Source organism: Aulostomus chinensis, chromosome 16, assembly GCF_037954235.1.
Source record: "Aulostomus chinensis isolate RoL2024-O1b breed Wild chromosome 16, RoL_Achi_v1.0, whole genome shotgun sequence".
Lineage (NCBI taxonomy): Eukaryota > Metazoa > Chordata > Actinopteri > Syngnathiformes > Aulostomidae > Aulostomus > Aulostomus chinensis.
This window is the reverse complement of record NC_141335.1, coordinates 26,581,730-26,601,892: the sequence shown is the minus strand read 5'-3', so window position 1 is coordinate 26,601,892 and position 20,163 is coordinate 26,581,730. Positions and strand designations below refer to the sequence as shown.

The 20,163-nt window shown below is 47.2% G+C and overlaps 1 protein-coding gene across 1 annotated transcript in view; it reads right to left on the bottom strand.

Moving 5' to 3' along the window:
* Nucleotides 1–20,163, bottom strand: part of LOC147248015 (uncharacterized) — a 97,891-nt gene that overhangs the window by 43,523 nt on the left and 34,205 nt on the right. Inside the window, 1 exon segment of the mRNA XM_086181252.1 lies at nt 5,198–5,242. Coding sequence (XP_086037378.1) covers nt 5,198–5,242 — 45 coding nt within the window.

The following is a 20,163-nucleotide window of genomic DNA, read 5'->3' as shown; positions in this document are numbered from 1 at the left end:
GATGTACACTCTCCAAGGTGCCCTATACCTGATGTACACTCTCCAGGGTGCCCTGTACCTGATGTACACTCTCCAAGGTGCCCTGTACCTGATGTACACTCTCCAGGGTGCCCTGTACCTGATGTACACTATCCAGGGTGCCCTATACCTGATGTACACTCTCCAGGGTGCCCTATACCTGATGTACAGTCTCCAAGGTGCCCTGTACCTGATGTACACTATCCAGGGTGCCCTATAACTGATGTACACTCTCCAGGGTGCCCTGTACCTGATGTACACTCTCCAGGGTGCCCTGTACCTGATGTACACTATCCAGGGTGCCCTGTACCTGATGTACACTATCCAGGGTGCCCTGTACCTGATGTACACTCTCCAGGGTGCCCTGTACCTGATGTACACTCTCCAAGGTGCCCTGTACCTGATGTACACTCTCCAGGGTGCCCTGTACCTGATGTACACTATCCAGGGTGCCCTATACCTGATGTACACTCTCCAGGGTGCCCTATACCTGATGTACAGTCTCCAAGGTGCCCTGTACCTGATGTACACTATCCAGGGTGCCCTATAACTGATGTACACTCTCCAGGGTGCCCTGTACCTGATGTACACTCTCCAGGGTGCCCTGTACCTGATGTACACTATCCAGGGTGCCCTGTACCTGATGTACACTATCCAGGGTGCCCTGTACCTGATGTACACTCTCCAAGGTGCCCTGTACCTGATGTACACTATCCAGGGTGCCCTGTACCTGATGTACACTCTCCTGACCTCAACCCCACTCAACACTTAAGGGCTCAGCGGCGGCCTGCTGGTGGCGCCAGAGTGACCAACGCAACCACGTTGGCTGACCTGCAACAAATGCTGGTTGCCAAGCAGCACCAAACAAAAAATTCTTTACTGTTTGTGCAATGGTTACCATGATAAAACACACAAACTACGCCATAAATGTTGGCATTTCATCAGCCACACTAACACCATGACAAAGTCAGCCAACTATCATTTAAATAATATATCCAGGATCTGCAACTGTCCGTTTGCAGGATCTGAAAGAACCTGAAGACCAGTTCATATTTAGTCATAATGGCGCCCATTCTTATGATGCTAATGACGGCCTCTTAGTTACGGTTTGTGCTCCGATGACACGCCGTCTACATACCAAAATGGGGCTGGACACGCCCCAAATGCATGGCGTCTCTCACCAAGCGCCTGGTGCCATAGATCACTTCGATAGAGCCCCAAGTGTGTGGCGCTCTGTTGATGCTGAGCCTGACGGTGACTTAGGCTCTTGCCTGCCTGCTGTGAAACTGAAATAAAGACTTGTTCTTGAACTTTTGCATTTTTGTCTCCAAGTTCTGCTTTTGATTCCCAGTATTAGGGTTCTGAGCCATTACACCACCACCATCTGCAAAAATCTGTCAGAACCTGTTTGACTGTCAGTGGGAGATACAGTTATGGAGATGTGATACATGAGAGCACCGTCTTCCCAGCACATCTTCAACATTTTTTTCCATTTTAAAATATTCACATGCTGCTGAGTGAGTCTGATGAGGCTGCACTTGCACAGATGTTACACAAGCTACAGTTTAGTCCAACGCTATATTTTCTGTCTTAGCTAAAAAATGCAGAAGGATGGCTACTGAGAAGTGGTGGAGGCTCTCCGTGCCGGCTGGAGGTTGGCTACTCACCATTAAAATGTAGAGTTATGTAAAGTCCTTTAAATGCATAGTTATACATTATTGCAGTTCAAATATAGAGTTACTCTCTGGAACAAAAAAATGTCTGTCCCCCTCAATCAGCATGAATTTGTAATGATAAAGTGAACATGTATGTGTAATGTAGAGTCATGATTGTTTTATGACGAGGGCAAGACTGGCATGCACATTAAATATAAATGCATTCAAGCGATGAACCAGAGTTAAAGTCCCATCCTGCCCTGCTGCACCGTGAGCTAACACAGGTCTTACAAAATACTCCAATCCCTTTTCTGTTTGTCTTCATCTCATTCTAACCTAATCTCAAACGGCACACTTTGTCTGCCATAAATGTAAATGAGGTTGAACATGTGGAGTGAGGGGAAGTGTGGATTCCACGGTGTGTGAACTGTGCAGCTTATGGTTTCATAGCATTTTTCATCTAAACAACATTCCTCCTCTCACTAAGTATTCCTACAGCAATTCCCAAACCTTTGGAGTTATAATAAGTCTGTCCTCGTACAGAAAACTTTCTTTTCAAGGTTGACCAGCTGACACGTCTCCACCCTCTGGGCTGCGGGAGCAGGAGAAAGTGTGCGTCCTGTGCTGACATCCTAGTAAACGACGCACCTATACATCAAACGAACAGCTGCAGTCAAGAGGTTGCCCACCACACGCTACCTTCCCCTGTCAGCTTGATCACAAGTGGGCCATTGGAGCTTGTTGGGGGGGGGGGGGGGGGGTGGTGGAGAAAGTTTGGTAAGGGAGCAGAGATAGTAGGAGGTCCTTTCAGGTCCACGTCTGAGAATTTTTTACACCACATATGTTATGTTCCTCTGGTGAGCTACAGCACCCCTGGGCTTCATGAAAATGATTGCAGCTCCTTTTTGTAAAGGCACTGAACATAATGGCCATCTGTCTGTTTGGAGTGTGAGCTCTGAGCCACGCCGTGCGGCGCTGCAGGAGGTGCATGCTGGGAAGAGCTATTTAACTTGCATACAGTAGCAGTCAGGCTAGAATTGACTGAGAGGTGCCATTTCTGATGAGGGAGACCTGCTTCTGTCTACAGACACAAAAAATGTCATTCAAGGACAAAGCAGGTTTTGCTTGGAGTCCCACATGTGTCCTGCTTGTTTTCACAATGCATCTTAATGTCTGTGCAGATGACGGAGGACCGCTGGAACGAACACTGCTCATAATCACCCAGACCGGCCCAGCAACACTGGCCTGTGTGAGCCTTCACCCACAAACTCACTCAGTCTCTTATCAGCCTTCCCATATTTCAATAATGATTTCCAATGACTTCTCCACAATATTTCATCACCAAATCTGCAGCTGCAGGATTGTGGATGTGCCTGCAAAGACGCACTGAGCCATGCTGACACACCACCAACACTGAAATGGTGACACGCCACAGTGTGAATGTCTGACTATTTAGTAAACTGCTTTATTTTTGCATTATAATCCATTCTAAATCTCCCAGGTTTTGCATGACTGTGTGAAGCCTGTCTTAAATAATATTTTCAATATGTTCACCATCCAGTTTGTTACCCACATGATCATTAAAAAGAATGAAAGAGGGACTGATGGCTGGAGCCAGACTGAATGTGCTCAGTCATTTTGAAGTCACCCTTCCCGGACGTGCAGGTAAGAGCTGATGTGTTAAACAGGACGACAGCCAAAATCTACTTTAAATGCAAATGTCAGAGCCTGTGACATGTATCAAGGTTCCGTGTGATACCTCGACACTTGCTCCTTCAGAGGAGACTCTGTGATTAGAAGCAGTGGAGAAGCTGCTTCTCTCAGCCAAAGAGTTAAATGGAACCCCCTGTCAAATAAAGGTGAATTCTGACAGTTTTTTTGACGACTGCATGTTATGTTTCGAACCCTATCTCCTTCATAAACCCTTATTTAAAACTGCTACTTTACCTGAGAAACACCCGAACTGCATGGTTTTGTAACCTTTAATTAAGTAATGTGGGCTCTTGCAGACGTGCCCAGCCTCTGTCTCTGTGTGTCTTTGTTGTGTGGCGTCATGGTGCAATGCTATTTGACATTGAAAACTAACTGCTGCCCCTCATCTGCAAACACTGTCCTGCTGCCAATGGAAACGAGAGTGTGATGCCCGACTGTGTGTTTTGAATAGATGATTTTGCCCCTGAGATCCACCTCAGCAAAACAGGTGACTCATAAATGCCAGTACCAGGGGACAGAGGCAAAGCTGGCACATGCTCGGGGTGTCATCAGGACCTTTAGAAATGTCAACCATCTCCATCCTGCCTTTCTTTGACTTTGTGTCCTACAACTTTATGAGTTATTAAGGTGGCAGGGGATACCCGGAGTCATGCAGGAGAGGTTTAACAGAGAGTGGCTCAATTATGCCACGGATAATTGAACCTATTGAGCGTGACAGAATCTTTCTGGATTTCTGGACAAAATAAAGACAAACCCTTTGCCCAGATCAAGAGTGTGATCAGGGCAATAGTGCATGAAAATAATTGGACACTCAGAGCATCAGAGCTACGTGACAATCGTGTTTGTCCTGACATCGGAGCAGCTGGGAGTCTGACGAGCTGTCTCCTGTCACATGGTGGTGATTGTGCCTCCAGTGTGTGGGTCCCTACTCCACTACAACCCCTCTGCTTTAGTGATAACACAGGAAATTCCAAACAGCCTTCAGATGCACACAAGCCAGAATCTTTGGACACACACAAAAAAAGTTACATTGTTTGTTAGTACACAACAAGTGTTGGTCTTAATGAGAATATAATCCTGTTCATACTGAGCTCTTGCTATAGAGGATGGAATGCAGGATCCAGTGGGTTCTATTGAACAGTAGCACGCTGCAGTGAGAATCCCATTTCCAGTTGCCAGCATGTCTGTTTCATATCCATGTTTTGACAAATTACAACCAGAATACGACTGCAGCTAAATGAGTGAGTAGCTCATGAACGGAGTTGCCCGACGGCCTCGCCAGCATGTAGGCTGTGAGTGTGACACCGCGATCATACAGGGTTGCTGCTGTGCTTCCTGCAGCAGGTGCATCCCTGTGCTCTGTCTTGATAGCATGTCTGTACTGAAGCTGCTGTGAGAAATCAGCATAGCCCAAAATAGACATGAAAAAGCTAGAAAATATCCTGCTTCTCAAAGCCACGACAGAGCTGAGCTCCTCGATCGTGAATGTGCTCTTCCTGAAATTGTTGTTGACATGCAGCAATGATCGATGCCATAAACTGAACTGCAAATTTGCAGGTTCGCAGGAGTTCATCCTCAGGCTTTCGTTGTATCTTTTAATCTTCTTGGCAGTGAGAGTTATCACCAACTGCCATCTTAGCCTCCTCCATCGTCAAATGTTTTGGGCCTTGTCAGGAGATTCACTTCACAATCTGAATTTGATCCATGTGGTCTGAGCAAATTTAGATGGTCTTGAGAAGTCGCTCGGTCAGTGATTGTGTGTGTGTGTGTGTGTGTGTGTGTGTGTGTGTGTGTGTGTGTGCCTGACTTACAGGTGGGCCGCTGGGTCCAGGCTGCCCCGTCTTTCCTCTCCGGCCCTGAAGGAGGGAGAAGTTGAAGATGAGTAAGTGAGGATGGAACAACAGGTGTGATTGGGCAAACATGCTGCCAGCGATCAAGGTTAGACAGTGACTCCTGTCAGAGCTCTAATTGGCTTTTAATTAACAACAAGAAAACAGCTTAATAGCTGCACCCCATGTGGCCTGCTAGTCTTTGTTCCCTCCTCTGGTTTACTGCCTCATTTCCAGCTGTGTCAGTCCCTCGATGTATCAATCAAACCCGAGAGCGCATACAGCAGCGAGCGGGCCGAGTCAGCGTGCTGTCCAACAAGGTCAGGGGGGAGCGGCCGTTAGCTTGTTTCACCGCTGAGGTTTTGGGACATCTTGAATTGCAAAAAGCCTCAGTACTTGAAAATCTGTAAGCTGACATCTTAATGAGATGTAATGCTATCTGAACCAAACTGAAGTTGGTATAATTTACGAGGGTTTATGTTGGCGTGAGAAAAGAGGATAAAGCTGCGTCCTAGCCTTACAGCCACCCCGTAAACTGGCAGAGCATCGCTGGCTGGGTGTTAGAGGGCTGCCTGGAATTAACTGGCTATCACACACACAAGACGGCTGTAGAATCTACTCAATTAGGAGACGCTAATGCTGGAGCCGGTATCAATTCACTGTACAGCAGCGTAATCAACAGCAAAAATGAGACACAATACACATCTCTGTATCCTGTGTAAATACGATTACTCCTCTGGAATAGGAGTTTCATAATCTGACACAACTGCTACATTCAAACAATACAGTTCTTCCTGTGTGTGTCAGAAACACATTCAAGTTAGAAGATGAGTAAATCTGTGGGGGAAAAGATCACTCGCTGCCAAAAAAAGAGAAGAGTGACAAAGCAACGCCCCCGCCTCCTTCCTCTGACGCTCCATGTATGTAGACTCTGATTAAATGGGTCAAATTCGACATGAAACTGCAAGCAGGACAAAGGAAGGAACGCGCTTGGGCGCTGGGCGAGTGTTGTCCTCAGATCATTACGAAAGCAGATGCAGCAAAGATGCAGTACAGTAAATATTAACCTTAATAATGGCACAATGGATCCCATCTGCGCCTCCTCCTGGGAATTGTGTGCTTTCCTATGTTCACGCTGTTTGATGAACCAACAGCCTTTGATCATGAGCGCGGCGCTCTGCAGCTACACCCTTTCATGCGAGCATGAATTAATGCTTTGACAAAAAAAGTAAGACCTTAATTATCCTTTTCTTCAAATGAGTGACATTATATTTCATCGGAATAACCTCTAATGTGAGCAGGGCAGCTGACTGGTGAGAGCTACGGCTCCAGGCTGGTGTATGTTGATGCTAAACACACCACCACAGTGGGAAGGTCGATCTCCCACAAACAACCACAGCAGCTCACTAACAGTGGACGACTTCTGAGACCGATCCGACGGTTCCTTCACCCCCGCTGCTGCCCTTTCTCCCCTGAACTCCACAACAAAAGCAGATTACACAGATAAGTAATTTAGCGAATGAATATTTCATATGCTCTTATTCCAAGCAGGTCATGAATTATGCAGTTTTTAGAATTATTTCTCCACATTTGCCGTTATATCTCTTTCAACTCCAAAGTGCATACTAATTGTATGACCATGATATTTGCATATCATTATGAAAATAAACAGTGGAACTCTGGGGTTTACGCCACATGATTAAAGATGGGCCTGAAGCCGCCATCCGGTTGAGCCACAACACATAGTTTCACCAGAGCCACGGTTCACCCCCCCTTTGTTCCTCACTGGGCACTGGGCACAGGGGGACAGTGCTACGTTATGAAGGAGTTGCAAGCAGGACCTTTAGTGCAGAACTTGTAATTCATCACCGCTGCAACTGAGAACGTCCTGACTGGAGGTGTCTCAACAGTTTCAGTGAAACAATCACTAGGATTTCAGCAATGACAACTTCCAGTCTGTTGACCAATCAGATGCTCCACGTTCTTATTCTACTGTTTTCTTGATGGTAGCGTCCAGTTAGGAGCTGCCACAGATGAGCAGGGGACCAGATGGTGATCACTTAGCTTCTCGCCGTGTATTTCCGCCAGAGAGGAGCGGCGAGCTGCGGCTGGGACATGACAGGTGGAAACCACATCGTTTCATAGAACCGCCACACCGCAGCTGCAACACAACGGATCCTCTGAGATTAAAAAGGGCCACAACCAGCTACAAAAGAGCGGCTCACAGACCAGGGGTTGAGCATCGTGGGTTTAAAAAACAACTGCTTGCAGACCTCAAATCCAATATAAAAGCCATCTTCACACAAATGTCCTTCTGATGAGTCGTGCAGTCTGACATCAAACCAGCTCTTTGCTTCACCTCTGAGAGTTGATTTTCCTCTTTGATTCCTCTTACACTTAAGATTTAAAGTGAACCAAAGCAAAATGCCACACTTTTACTTTAACAGCCACTTGTTTCACTGTGTAACACCTCTCAACTCTGTTGTACGTGTTCAAAGACTTGATGTGTCTCAAGTTCCGGCCACAAATATGTTCATGTCACAGTTAGTGAGCAACAAGCAGCAGAGGTGCTCTGAGGAGGGTGAGCAAAGGTCACCAATCTCTCAGGTTTGTCACATCGCAATGACACTCATGTCACAGGCCAAGGGGGGTGGGGGGGCAGCCACAGCCAGTCGACCGCATACATGCAAAGGAGATGTCACAGCACTCGCTGCTGGTCCAGGTCCCCCTCCCTGAGAGAAGCTGGATCCTGAGCCCCCATCGAGGAGGATCTTCAGAGGCCGAGGCTCTTCACAGATGAGTCATCATCATGAAGATGGTTGATGGCGTGTTCAGTGTCATGTTAGCCAGCTGTGTTGATGTCGGTGTTGTGGTCTGGGGTGTACATGTGAAACCTTTGACCCCAAGACCAGATCGCTCTCGCCAGCAGACCAGATCCCCCCCAGACAGCAGACCAGATCCCCCCCAGACAGCAGACCAGATCCCCCCAGACAGCAGACCAGATCCCTCCAGCCACAGACCAGATCCCCCCAGACAGCAGACCAGATCCCTCCAGCCACAGACCAGATCCCCTCAGACAGCAGACCAGATCCCTCCAGCCAGCAGCATCTTCAGAGGAAAACATTTCCAAAATCAAACAGCAGGATGTTAATGAATGTTTTTAACTGCTGTTCAACTTGATTCCAGCAGAGGGCACCATCCACAGTAGGACAGGACTAGAGGCCTGAAGTTGAATTTGCTGTTGAGACGACAGACTGAGGCAGGAGCAGCTCTGACAGAGAAGAGTTGACTCTGGTGGGTCTTGAACCAAACGCTAGGCGTTCACATCGTCACGGGTCGGGTCGGACGCAGCATGTTTGATACCTCCAGACGGAATTGTGACCTAGCACGCTAACTACGCCACCAGCGACATCGCAGGGAAAAGAACCCTGAAGTTGTCGTCCAGTATAAATGTTAGGAAGAACATTGCTCTCGTGTACCTGCATTATTTTGACAAAATCTTTGAACTGAACCACTGTTCATAAAATATTCACGCCTCTTGAATGTTGTGTTTATTCCTTTGTTCAGTCCCCCCTCAACCCTCCGAGGCGTTAGTTGATGAACTCCTCTGTTTCTTAAAGCAAAATTCTGTGATTTCTGCCCCTTAAAAAAGATCTTGTTTTCCTGGTGAGGAGCGAGGACTCAACACCAGAGGGCAGGTACGTGTCAGAAGTGAGAGGCAGTGTGAGGCCGTCTCTAGGCAACAAGCCTGAACAGGAAACTCCAACTGGAGCTTTCAACTTTAAAAAGAAGGAACATAAAGTGAAAGAACGAAACATGGTAACACAGCAGTGCACGCGGAGGACGACAAGAATCATTTGGCTTTGGTGTGTGGAGTCTCCGGACCGCTAGAGCCTCGTCTGCCCGCAGCTGACTGACCTGCTGCAGCGTCCGCTCCCGTCAGCTGCCCGTGGAGAACATGAGTGCAATTACAGCCTCAATGGCTACTGTGCAAATAAGCCAGCAGGGCGACTCTGCCTTCACTAAGCTAGGAGCAAGCCCCAACCATAATATAATTGCATTACTCCCATCTCGCCCCCTCCCCCGATTTTCTTATCATTTCTCTCTCCTCCTCCTGTCTCCTATCACTCGCCCCGTTTCTCCCTCACCCAACTTCCAGCGTCTGTTGGATCACCCTGGCAATCTCTGTTGCTATGCAACGCTCAGTGTCCTATAAATTTGACAACATCCTAGTGCTTGATTATTATTTGAGCGCTGCAGTGTGAATCCCTCCTTCAGGTCATTGCAGTAGATTAGAGGGAGGGAGGGAAGGAGGAAGGCAAGGAAGGGAATGAGGAATGAGAGGGAGGGAAGGAGGTGGAGAGAGGTGGGGTGGATTGTGGAGGAGATGAACTGACAGTGAATCTGAGCGAAACCAGTGAATGAAAATGGGCGGGCAAAACCTAACACACGTTCTATTTATCTCTCCACAACCTGCAAAACATAAAAGAGTGTGAAAAGCACCACATTAACCAGCGCTGCAGCCATGGTGGCGGTGGAGCTGGGGGGCTACACACCAGTAAAGAGGAGTCCTCAGTCAACTGATGGCGTGTTTTGAACTTCTGACTCGATCCGCATGAATGGCAGCTTCCTCTGGCTTCAACTCTGCCAGAGTAAAAGGGGAAGTGCAGACATGGGCCAGCTCAGTCCCTCGACCAGCAGCCTAATCTGAGAGCCAAGTCAAAAGTGCCACTGATACACAGCAGAGGCACTTGTTTATGACGACTCCGTAATCTTTATCCCAAATGTCAACACGTTCCTTGTCTCACTCGCCATTCTGGGGTAGCACAGTAGTGTGGAGGGCAGAACATGTTGCAATTTTCACAATAAAGCCGATATATACCATCAAAAAGCCACATAATCCTGCTGACAAATGCTCCTGTCGAGTGGTCAGTAGATAAGCTTCTGAAATAAACACCACAGGAGCCGGGGCTCGCAGCTCACAGCGAACCATATCAGTAGATAAATCACTGTTTCCAGCAGTTGCTGGGTCGTATTTCAAACTTAAGTCTGCTTAGTTTGATTTTTGCTCATTTGCATAGGAGATAGATCAATTCTCTACCTGCTGATGTGCTTTTACACATTTGAAGGAGCCAAAATTTGATCCACTTACTTAATTTTGACCCTAAAATTAAGGACAAACCTGTTTTCTGTCTGGTGTCGATCAACAAACATCCCTGATGAACCATACGTAAGCTCACGCTCATCAAGTAGACGTCACCCTTTAACCACGTGTGGGGCTGGAGGCTGGTCACCTGCTGCTGATGGCGTTTGAATGGTTAATCACCAGAAATATTTGCTGTACTGCTTCTTTTTCTGCTGTGCCAAAGATGTTTAATGTCCTGGAGGGGGGAAACTATCTGACATTACCGAGCCAAGATTCTACAACGTTGTGCAGCTCGTAGGAGAGATGACCTTTTCATTGCTGGGAAACTCGTGCGCCACTCCCACTGCTTGTGCCTGAGCAGAGCTCCTGTCTCCGTCAGAGGACACGTTCTCAGGCCACCTAAGCATCATGTCTGACCGCTGCGCAGGATTTCACTGGAACCAGACTAATCATGCTGCATTCGCATGTTACATACATGTATCCATGACATCAATCAATGTTGTTACGAAGGCCATAAAAAGTACTGTTTTAATGAAGCTGTTGCGGGTCCATGTGTGTTACATCCATCCTGATATCTTAAACCCCTGTCTAGCGGGGGATGCTGGCCTCTCAACACACAGCCAGGAGGGGGAGCTTGTGCATTCGCACCCAAACGTGCACATGCATGCACACTCTTGCTGCAGTAGCAACATTTGTCCAGCAGTGAGACCGCGGGTGTGTCTGCCTCTGGCCTGTGAAAGATGTGAAAAAGGACATTAGATACACTTGATCCGCTCCGTCCTTCAGTCCCTCAGGATGCTCCATGTATCCAGATTTGGAGAAGGTACAGACACCTTCTTACACTGCCACCAAAAACTAATTTATGCTTTAATTATTCTGAAATGTCATCCTTTCCACTTGCAACTATGTTGGAATTTCTCAGTTATAAATTTGCACCATGAAACAGAGCAAACACGAAAGGTCCACGAAAAACAGCACAGAGAGTGAACAGATGTGCAAAGAGCCCAGTCAGGAAGTAACCTATAAAGAATTCTTTGGATTTTGCTCCAAAGTCACCCCACTTTAAAAGACCTGCTTTGTTCCCAAATATGCAGCAAGAGTGTGATTCTCTTTTTCAAGAGACAAAAACTTTCCAGCACCTTCCCTGAAGAGACTTCTCCTTCTGCCAGGCCACCAAGATTTTCGTGGCTTGTCTGGTTAAATAAAGGTAGAATAAATCAAGTCAACACGTCTCTTCTCAGGTACACACTAATAATGACTGCCCTCTTGCCTCTGGTCCCTCGCTTCCTAATTCAGTTGGTTTTATGCAGCTTGATATGTTGCAGTGTGAGAATCCTAAGCGAACTGTGCAGCGGTCACCAGTGCTGAAGTAAATATCGATCACACTGTTTGCTTGAAATGTCACAAAACACACTGCAGAGACGTCAGCCTGGCCAGCATCTGATTAAAGGTCCAATTACAGACAGACACTCCTGACTGTCCTCGCTGGATGCCATCTTAGGACACTGCGAGCTGAGAAAATGCCTGGCCACTGGAGCTTGCAGAGATCCCTTGCACTTGGTAAAAGCCTCAATAAAATAGGATTTGTTCCAGTTGTTTACTGAGGGTTAAGAGGAGCGGCCGGGGCAGGAAGAGAACGGCAAAGCCGACAGCTGCCTGGCAGGGGCTCAAATGCAGCTTAGCATTTTACCATTTTGACTGGCACACAATGCTCTCTTTAACTCCCCGCCATCTAAATATTCAGGGACGTATAAAGAGATGGCTGACACTGCAGCCGACTTAAGACACAGCTCAGCTGGCCAAGATTGCACCTATAGTCTCTTGGCTAAAGCTTTCCATGAAGGCTTTCCTCACACACTCAATCACAGAGCCCATGTGACTCAGTGGTGGTTTGCATTTAAGCCACTAGATGGCAAACTAGCTTCATCACAAACGTGCATGGCGGGAGACGAGGAGTGGCTGTCTGTGAGAGAGGATGGATGTCCTCAGTGCACGGATGTATGATGCATGTTGGGTAACATTTCCAATCACGCAGCTTGGCAATTAGACACTGAATACCGTAAAGGAAATTTCTCCATAGAGGAATTCAATGAGGAGAAAGAAGGAAACATAAAAGCTCCATGAGGGTGAGAGAGACTGACAACCTTTTTCATTATGTCTCTTTTCATCTGGCACAAAACACAAAGGGACACAGGTGGCGTTACAAGGGCTCCCAGTTATAGACCGCAGCACGTCAATGTGTAAAGAAGCCATTATAGAGCTACTGCAACAAACATCCAACACCCTCACTGCTGCACAGTATGCAAACACTGGAGCCCAAGGCAAATACAGGAAATGCAGACAGTGAATGTCTATGGAAACTAAGCCAAGGCGATCCTGTGGGAGTCTCAGAACAGCTCCAACAGCTCTTTACAACAGCCCCGTCTCCACACCGTCTTCAGCCATGAGTTTTAAGAGCTCTCTGACTTTAACAACTGCTAAGGAGAGGAGAAGAAGGCTGATGATATTATCTGAATTTGCATTTTATACAGTGATAAATCTGTGTTAAACTGTGAGCTCCAATCCCTCTGATCAGCTGAGTGAGTGTGAGTGTGTGTGTGAGAGTGTGTGAGTGTGTGAGTGTGTGTGTGTGTGTGTGTGTAAGCTGGGGTGACTATTTCCTATTTGCCTCTTGAATGTTCTCATCTCCTAATGGATGCTGTTATTAGTCTTGGCTCTTTGAAATTTCACAGTCTGATCTGGACGTTGGGCTGTATTATTCATCCCGGGCAGATCGGTCCCTTCCTATGTTTACTGAATCTGAGTGTTTCATTAATGCATTATCCAACAAGTGAACAGGAGAGGCTGAAAATCTACTTTGAATAAACCCTGGTTCATTTTACAAACCAAATATTTGAGGTCAGAGAGAATGCACCGAGCAGAGATCCGCCGGCGCTCTCTGCGTGTACTGTAGCCCTCGGTGAGTCTTATGCTTCATATCGCTCACCATGCATAACAGATTACACTGAGGTCCCTCACACTGCCATCTGTATAATATCAGGCCAGCGTCAACACGCCGCTCCCTGGACTCAGATGAATGTAACTAAATTGGTTGTGGGCTGGATGAGAGTGTGGAGAATCAGAATATGGATGGCAGGCGTGAGGATGCAGGCCCCCCCCCCACCACCACCACCACCACCACAACGCCTCTGCAATCTGCAGTGCTCAGGAACACATCTACTCCCTAACTGCCCCCCTCAGCATCCTCCTCCCTCCCCTCGACGGTAGAAACACACCAGGAGCACGCTTCAATCACAAACGGCCCTTACATTCTCAACATTTCTCTGCCCCCCCAAATTGACCCAGGAGACCACCTTTGTGGAGCACTAGACTGTTTGGAGCCCATTGTGTGGATGACGATAGCCACGGCGTGAACCCCCATACCTAGAAAAGTCACCATCGCCTCCGATGCGGCGACATACCAAAGAGGTCAGTTCAGCTGACCGAACATGACACATGACACTCTATTAAGTGCTGCTAAGACCTGACACACATCGGGACAGCATTTCAAAATGTTGGGGGGTGTCAGACTCTGACAAGGGCGATGCCAGGCCCTGATAAATGCAGCCGGCGCAGCGGCAGGGACGCGTAGAGCGCTTGTGTCTCCACTGTGAGCTACAGATCCTCCTCCTGAGGAAGTCGTGAGGTCGCTGATACGTGAATGAGGGCCACGCTCTGGCCAACAATAGCAGGAATGCTCAAAGGATACGTTGACCTACATTAGCCCTCGTTGAACATGAGCGTTTCACCCACATCAGGTTAGAGACACACACAGTGACAACAAAAGACCATAAACAATGTGCAATCAAACTGGCCCTCTCCGAGTCTTGCCCCTGTATTCATTCCTGTAATTAATGGGCCAATTAATGTGTGTTTATTCTGGACACCCATGGATGTAGCCCGACTAGGACTCTCTGGGAATGACAAGAGTCAGACAGATAAATCAAAGCTCAGTGCATCTGTCCTTGCTGGTGCCAAACAGCTCCCCCTGTAACTCGCCTCTTTCCCAGCTGGGCCCAAATGTGAGACCTTTTCATAGCCAATCAGGTCAAATCTTTGTTTCATCCTCCCTCCCAATGTTCTTGACATTGACAAGATTAATTGCCTTGTGCACTGGGCAAATGTGTTACCTCCTGGTGTAATACAGGTGTCAAAAAGTGTGGTTGTCTGGGTTCCCTAAAAACGAAAATGGTCAGTAAGAGATAAGAATAACTGAGCTGTTCAACAAGGGGTTAACGAACCCCCCTCTCGCTCCACCCCTCATCCTTGCTTGTAAAATCTCACAGGGTGTAAATCTTGCCATAAAACCTCAGCTGTGAGCCCTGCTGACCTGTAAATTCTCCTTTCGGCATTATTCTGCCATTGAGCTTCAGCGGCTTGAGCCAACATTGTCCCAGCATGTCAGCATCACGCTACTGTACTTCAGCTATGCTTTCAAGACATGGAGGACCGTCAGTGGGACCACGAGCTGGATCTACATGTATGTCCACACCTACTTACACGTATGTCTAAATGTGTGTGCACCAGGAAGAGAACGGAACAGAAATACATCCTCTCACTGTGATATGGGATATTCAGCTTGTGCAAGTATGGCCTTCATGAAAATGTCTCAGTGTGAATGGTAAATGGGCTCCTTTAGAGCACCCAATGATGCTTGCTTCATTCATCCATTCATTCATTCATTCATTCATTCATTCATTCACACTCACATTCTGATGGGGAGGCTGCAAGGTGCCGATCAGCTCAATGGCAGCTTTTTCCTCCAAGACTTGGAAAATGCGGCTCCTGTTTTTGGGAACCACATTTTCATTTAGCCTAAGTTTCAAACTCAAGAGAGAACTAGAGTGGAAATACCATGTCATCAAAGCCAGACCAGTTCCAAAACCTCATTAAGACCCATTTTGAGACCCACAACTGGGAGCTGTCCTGACTGACGAGTGTCGCAGCACCAGACACTCTCAACTTGGTAGTTTCTTGAACAGTTGAGGGAACTAAGAAATGACGCTCATTCCAAATCATCTCCAAAAGGAAGCAAACATGCATGGTGGTTTGTGACAGGGAGACGGCAGCGGCCCTGTCAGGCCGGTGAATCACGCCCTAATTGGACATGGCGTTTGTATTTAAGCCATGAATGTAACGTGGCAAAACAGGAAGAAACTTGAAGGAGTTTTCTTCACTAACTGTTACAGCGCCACCCTGTGACCCGCGTGTTGCCGGTAGGACAGCGTTAACAGGCGCGCGCCCGCCACATGCCCCTGGCCTGGGGACTCTGGATTGGTGCTGAAAGGCAATTTTCAAAGGTTTCCACCTGCTTAGCGCTAAGAAACGGCACCTGTGTGTGGAAACAGTCAAACCGTCGCCAGTGACCTCATGACCTCAGTGGCGGCGGTGATGAAATCTCATAGAAAAGACAGACAAGCATCGTAAACAGGTCCGATTTGACTGAGGGAAACCAAACGAAAAGACAAAATCATCTCGTCTCAAGCTGGAATGTCAATTCAGCCCTGCAACAAAGGCTTCTGTTGGAACCTTAGAGTGAAAAACAGATTTAAGTCCTGCACACAGTAGTGAACATTATTTTACAGCACACTGAGTCCAACAACAAGAAGGAGCTGTGGTAATTTAGTGTCATCACCCAAATCAGCGCAGCCTCCCATAAAGAACTCCTGGCAGCAAGGCTGGTATTCTCACCAGGGACTCATTACTTAATAATCTGGCCCTGCAGGTGTTCTGCTGGAGGTCAACAGTCTGTTACACTTGCTCGGATGCTCGTGTCAGCCTCCACCTACCGAGCAGGAAACCACTGCCAAATGTTCCTACCACCGTCACTCAGGGGTCTGGTGTGTGCAAACACACGAGCCGATCCAAATGAACCTCAGCCACGTCCATCCAGCGAAACATGAATAATATATTCACGGTGGCAGCTCAATTATCTCCAAACAACATTTACTCAGCCCTGCAGAGGAGATGCTTCTAAATTCCGGTACTGTTCTACGTTTGGTTTTCAAAGAGCAGCGTAGTTTTTCAAACCAAATTAGGTTAAATGACAAAAGCCATTAACTGTGCAATGGGGACACATAGATTTAGTTTTAAGTAGATGGATGTTGTTGTATCTAATCTGACACAAATATTTTATCCTCAGTGCACCTGCATAATGCCATCTAATAGAGTGCCAGCGGGACATTGGTGCCCAGTTAAAAGGATTCCTCCATTCCTGGACACACTGTCCTCGTGCTCAAACACACGATGGGTCTGTGTTGAGAGAGGAGCACCAGCAGTTGGCCAGGAAATGACATAGTTGTTTCCTGAACTGATAGGGAACATCTGACCAGTAGCACTGAGCAGAAAGACAACATTTGACATGTGTCAACGCAAGGTTCAAGGAAGAAAATATGTGCTTTGGGTCCGGTCCTACAGACAGCTGTCTCCATCTTTCAGCACACGGCAGAAATGGAAAATGTAAACACCACTATCACTTCCAAAAGACAGCAATTACTGCTCTCGTCTGAGGAGAAGTGGACCGGTCCAGTTGCCAAGTTGACAAGACAGATGATATTTTCTTGTGTTTTGACAGATTATATCCATGTCAGTTTAAACAGCTCCGGCAGCTGTTGGAATCGCTACTTACATTGTTTCACGTTTTTGACTCAAGAACTGAAATGTCCTCGCTGATGCATTGATGTGGGACGGCGCTACCACATGATCTGGAGCAATGACAGCTGATGAATGTGACGTGACAGCAGCTGACGGATTGGAGGTAACAGACTCGTATATTTTACAAATAGCGCCTCTCCCATGTAACTGGAGGAGAGAGTCTTCGCTGAGAAACGGAGCAATCCAAACTGTTGACGTCCTGTTAGCGGCAAGTTCTTGTCTGGTTTCATCCGACTTCCGGCAGGTGGATCACATGTCTGAGCAGCATCAGAGCATCACTGTCGTGAGAGCAGGAACATAAGTAATATGAGACTCTTTCACCGGGGTCGAGACTGTAGTACAATCAACACACCCCTGAAAAAGATCTTAATCACTTCAGAGGTAATCCAAGGAGGAACATATCATTTATTAAACGCCAGGCAGGGAAGCTGATTCAACGTAGGAAACGTGTTGATCACCACTGATTGTCCAAGTGGATCCCCTTCTCAGTTTAGTGATGTCGTGGAGATTATAGCCAGAGACTGAGGTGAGTCTGTCTCCTGACCTCTCCGCCATTCAGGGACGTTTGTCCCCCTCACCCGCGTGACAGACGAGGCTAGCCAGCTTAGGTATGCTGATACGTAACAGACGGGAGGGACAGCAGCCAGTCAGCTGACGACGTCACTCCTCACCTGATCACCCACCAATCTTGATCTACTCAGCTGAGGCTGAATAAACGACACTGCAACTCAACAGCTACAAATTAGGAGTATTCTTCCAAATGTGGCGACTTCTGCTCTGCACACAGCTGCATAAATATCCAACCAACTACAATAAATCTAAATTAACAGGGATCTCCACTGCATCGTTGATCTGAAGGATCTCTGCACTCACTCAGCTACACTCGTTTAAACAACACTAAAGTGGTATAATACAACAGCCCTGCAATAAACCCTCCTTTTATGAGGTGTTTTATTTTTATGGTCATTTTGGAAGCTTTATTCTTTGGTGCTGCTGAACGGTACTGGATTATATTTTTAGGCAAACTTTAATTTGCATAAATGGGATGGACACATTCTTAGGAATACCTCCCAGTATACCTGCGGATAGTTGAAACACGTTCTGAGTACTTCTGGCGCGGTTATGCTCTGGTTTCCTCTTCAGTGGTGAAATATCCCAATAAAAGCCTCGTCGGGGAAGCTGGCAGTCACCACCACCCAGCTCTAGGGTTCATTCCGGAGCTGCTGTGTTCTAGTTATGATGGTAGTTATAGCTGCACAGTAGTTTCATCTACATCATAGGCTAATGTGAGTGAATGTCGACCAAGAACAAACACTGCAGCACACCTGCCAAGCACCTGGAGCAGAGATCGCTGCGGCATGGAGGAACCCTTTAACCTTAAAATAAGAAAGAACGCCAACTGGTAGCCAGAACGCCGCCTCTGTCATTCACGCACGCTCGCGCTCCGTGGCTGGAGCTGAGTAGGGGAACTGCAGCGAGGTGAGGAGTGTCACCATGTGATTATTGCCTCCGTCCCAGTTCTGTTTGGCCTGTTGGGTTTGACATTCTGCGTTGGATTTCTGTGCTGTTTTAATTGGATACCGGTTGTCTTGTGAAATCTAGACCTGGAATCTTCCCTGAGTTCCAGCGGTTTACTCTGCCTCTCTAATCGTAAGCTTCATCTCATTCAGCTGTTCTTTGTTTCCTCAGTCATTCGTCCCGTTGGTTCTTTCAGTCCTTGTCACATCTTTGGTTTAGTTGTCACTTGTGAGCAGCTCTTCCTTTCCTGGATTTTGCGATAAATCTCAATTCTTCCGCTCCTGCTGGCCTCTGCTGCTGATTCTGCACCTCTGGGTCCGACACTGCTCAGATACCAGCCGATTACCGAGCACGAGCATCCTGTGATCATCACCTGAATCCACTTGAAAATAGTCTTATTTATTCACTGCATCATCTTTTTCTGATGTCTGATGGTCCCACATCAAATGCCGACATACGGCGCTGGTCTGTGACTTATATTCAGCAAAGCCTGATTTTCTGACTCAAGTATACACAACGACTGGGGCTTCACGTGGTGTTAGGCATGGATTAAACATCCAAACCTCCCTTGTAAAGGGGGATTTCTTAAGGTGATTATTTATTAATCCACAGGAACCTTGTGCCTTTCCCAGGCATGAACTTGTGTCTGCACTGAACCCACTCGCAACCCGGTGCCAACCAGCGACCCAGAGTGTGCAGGAGGACTTGGCTTGACATGAATAAAGCCAGCTTGGCGTGGCATTCATGTGTATTTTGGATTTAAGGAAGCAGCACCATTGACCAAGCGTACGTTTTCAGTCCTATTCTGAGCATAAAAAATTACGTCATTTGGTACTTCTACAATTCTCTCTGCCACCGTATCACTTTTGCATGCATGCAAGACTTCATTACACAGTCAGCCATATTTCCTCTCATATCTGCCTGTTGGCCAGCCGCTTCTCCACACTGCAGGCTGTATGAGCACACTGTAACTAATAGCTGGCTTATAAATGACTACTGGGGCCTCCAAGGTTGTTCCTTTACCATGCATGCTTTAACCTCCTCAACCTGTGCAGGACAGGGCGAGATGACAACACAGACCTTAGCACACCGTTACAGTGCTCGATGAATATTTTAGCACGCTACAGTCAGCCAGCGGGACGTGTCCTTTTAACTGCTGCTTCTTTTTTGTTCTGCTCATTCCCAAAGTCTTTTTTCCTCTCAGTGCCGTCTGTAACAGACAGAAGCATTCACGTTTCTATTAATGGAAATGTGTAATGTGAGGGTGATATATTCTCATACATTTGTAGACACAGTTGGCCTCTACCCTGAAAAACCAAGCCAGTCATCCATCAAGGTAATAAGATAAAATCAAGATTCTGTGAATGCTGCACACAGGGTCGCACAAGAGGTAGGGTGACTGCCCTTGATATCCTGTCTTGCATATGTTGCTTTAAGCTTCAGAGGAGGATCAGTGCTGTGTCCTCCTTTTCCTCACTCCAATGTCCTCTACGTCTCCTTGAAGTGGATCTAAATGGCTTAGAGTGGTCGTATTTTCCTCAACAATAAATTGAAGTAGACAGTGTGAGAGATGGTCTGGCTTGAATCTAAG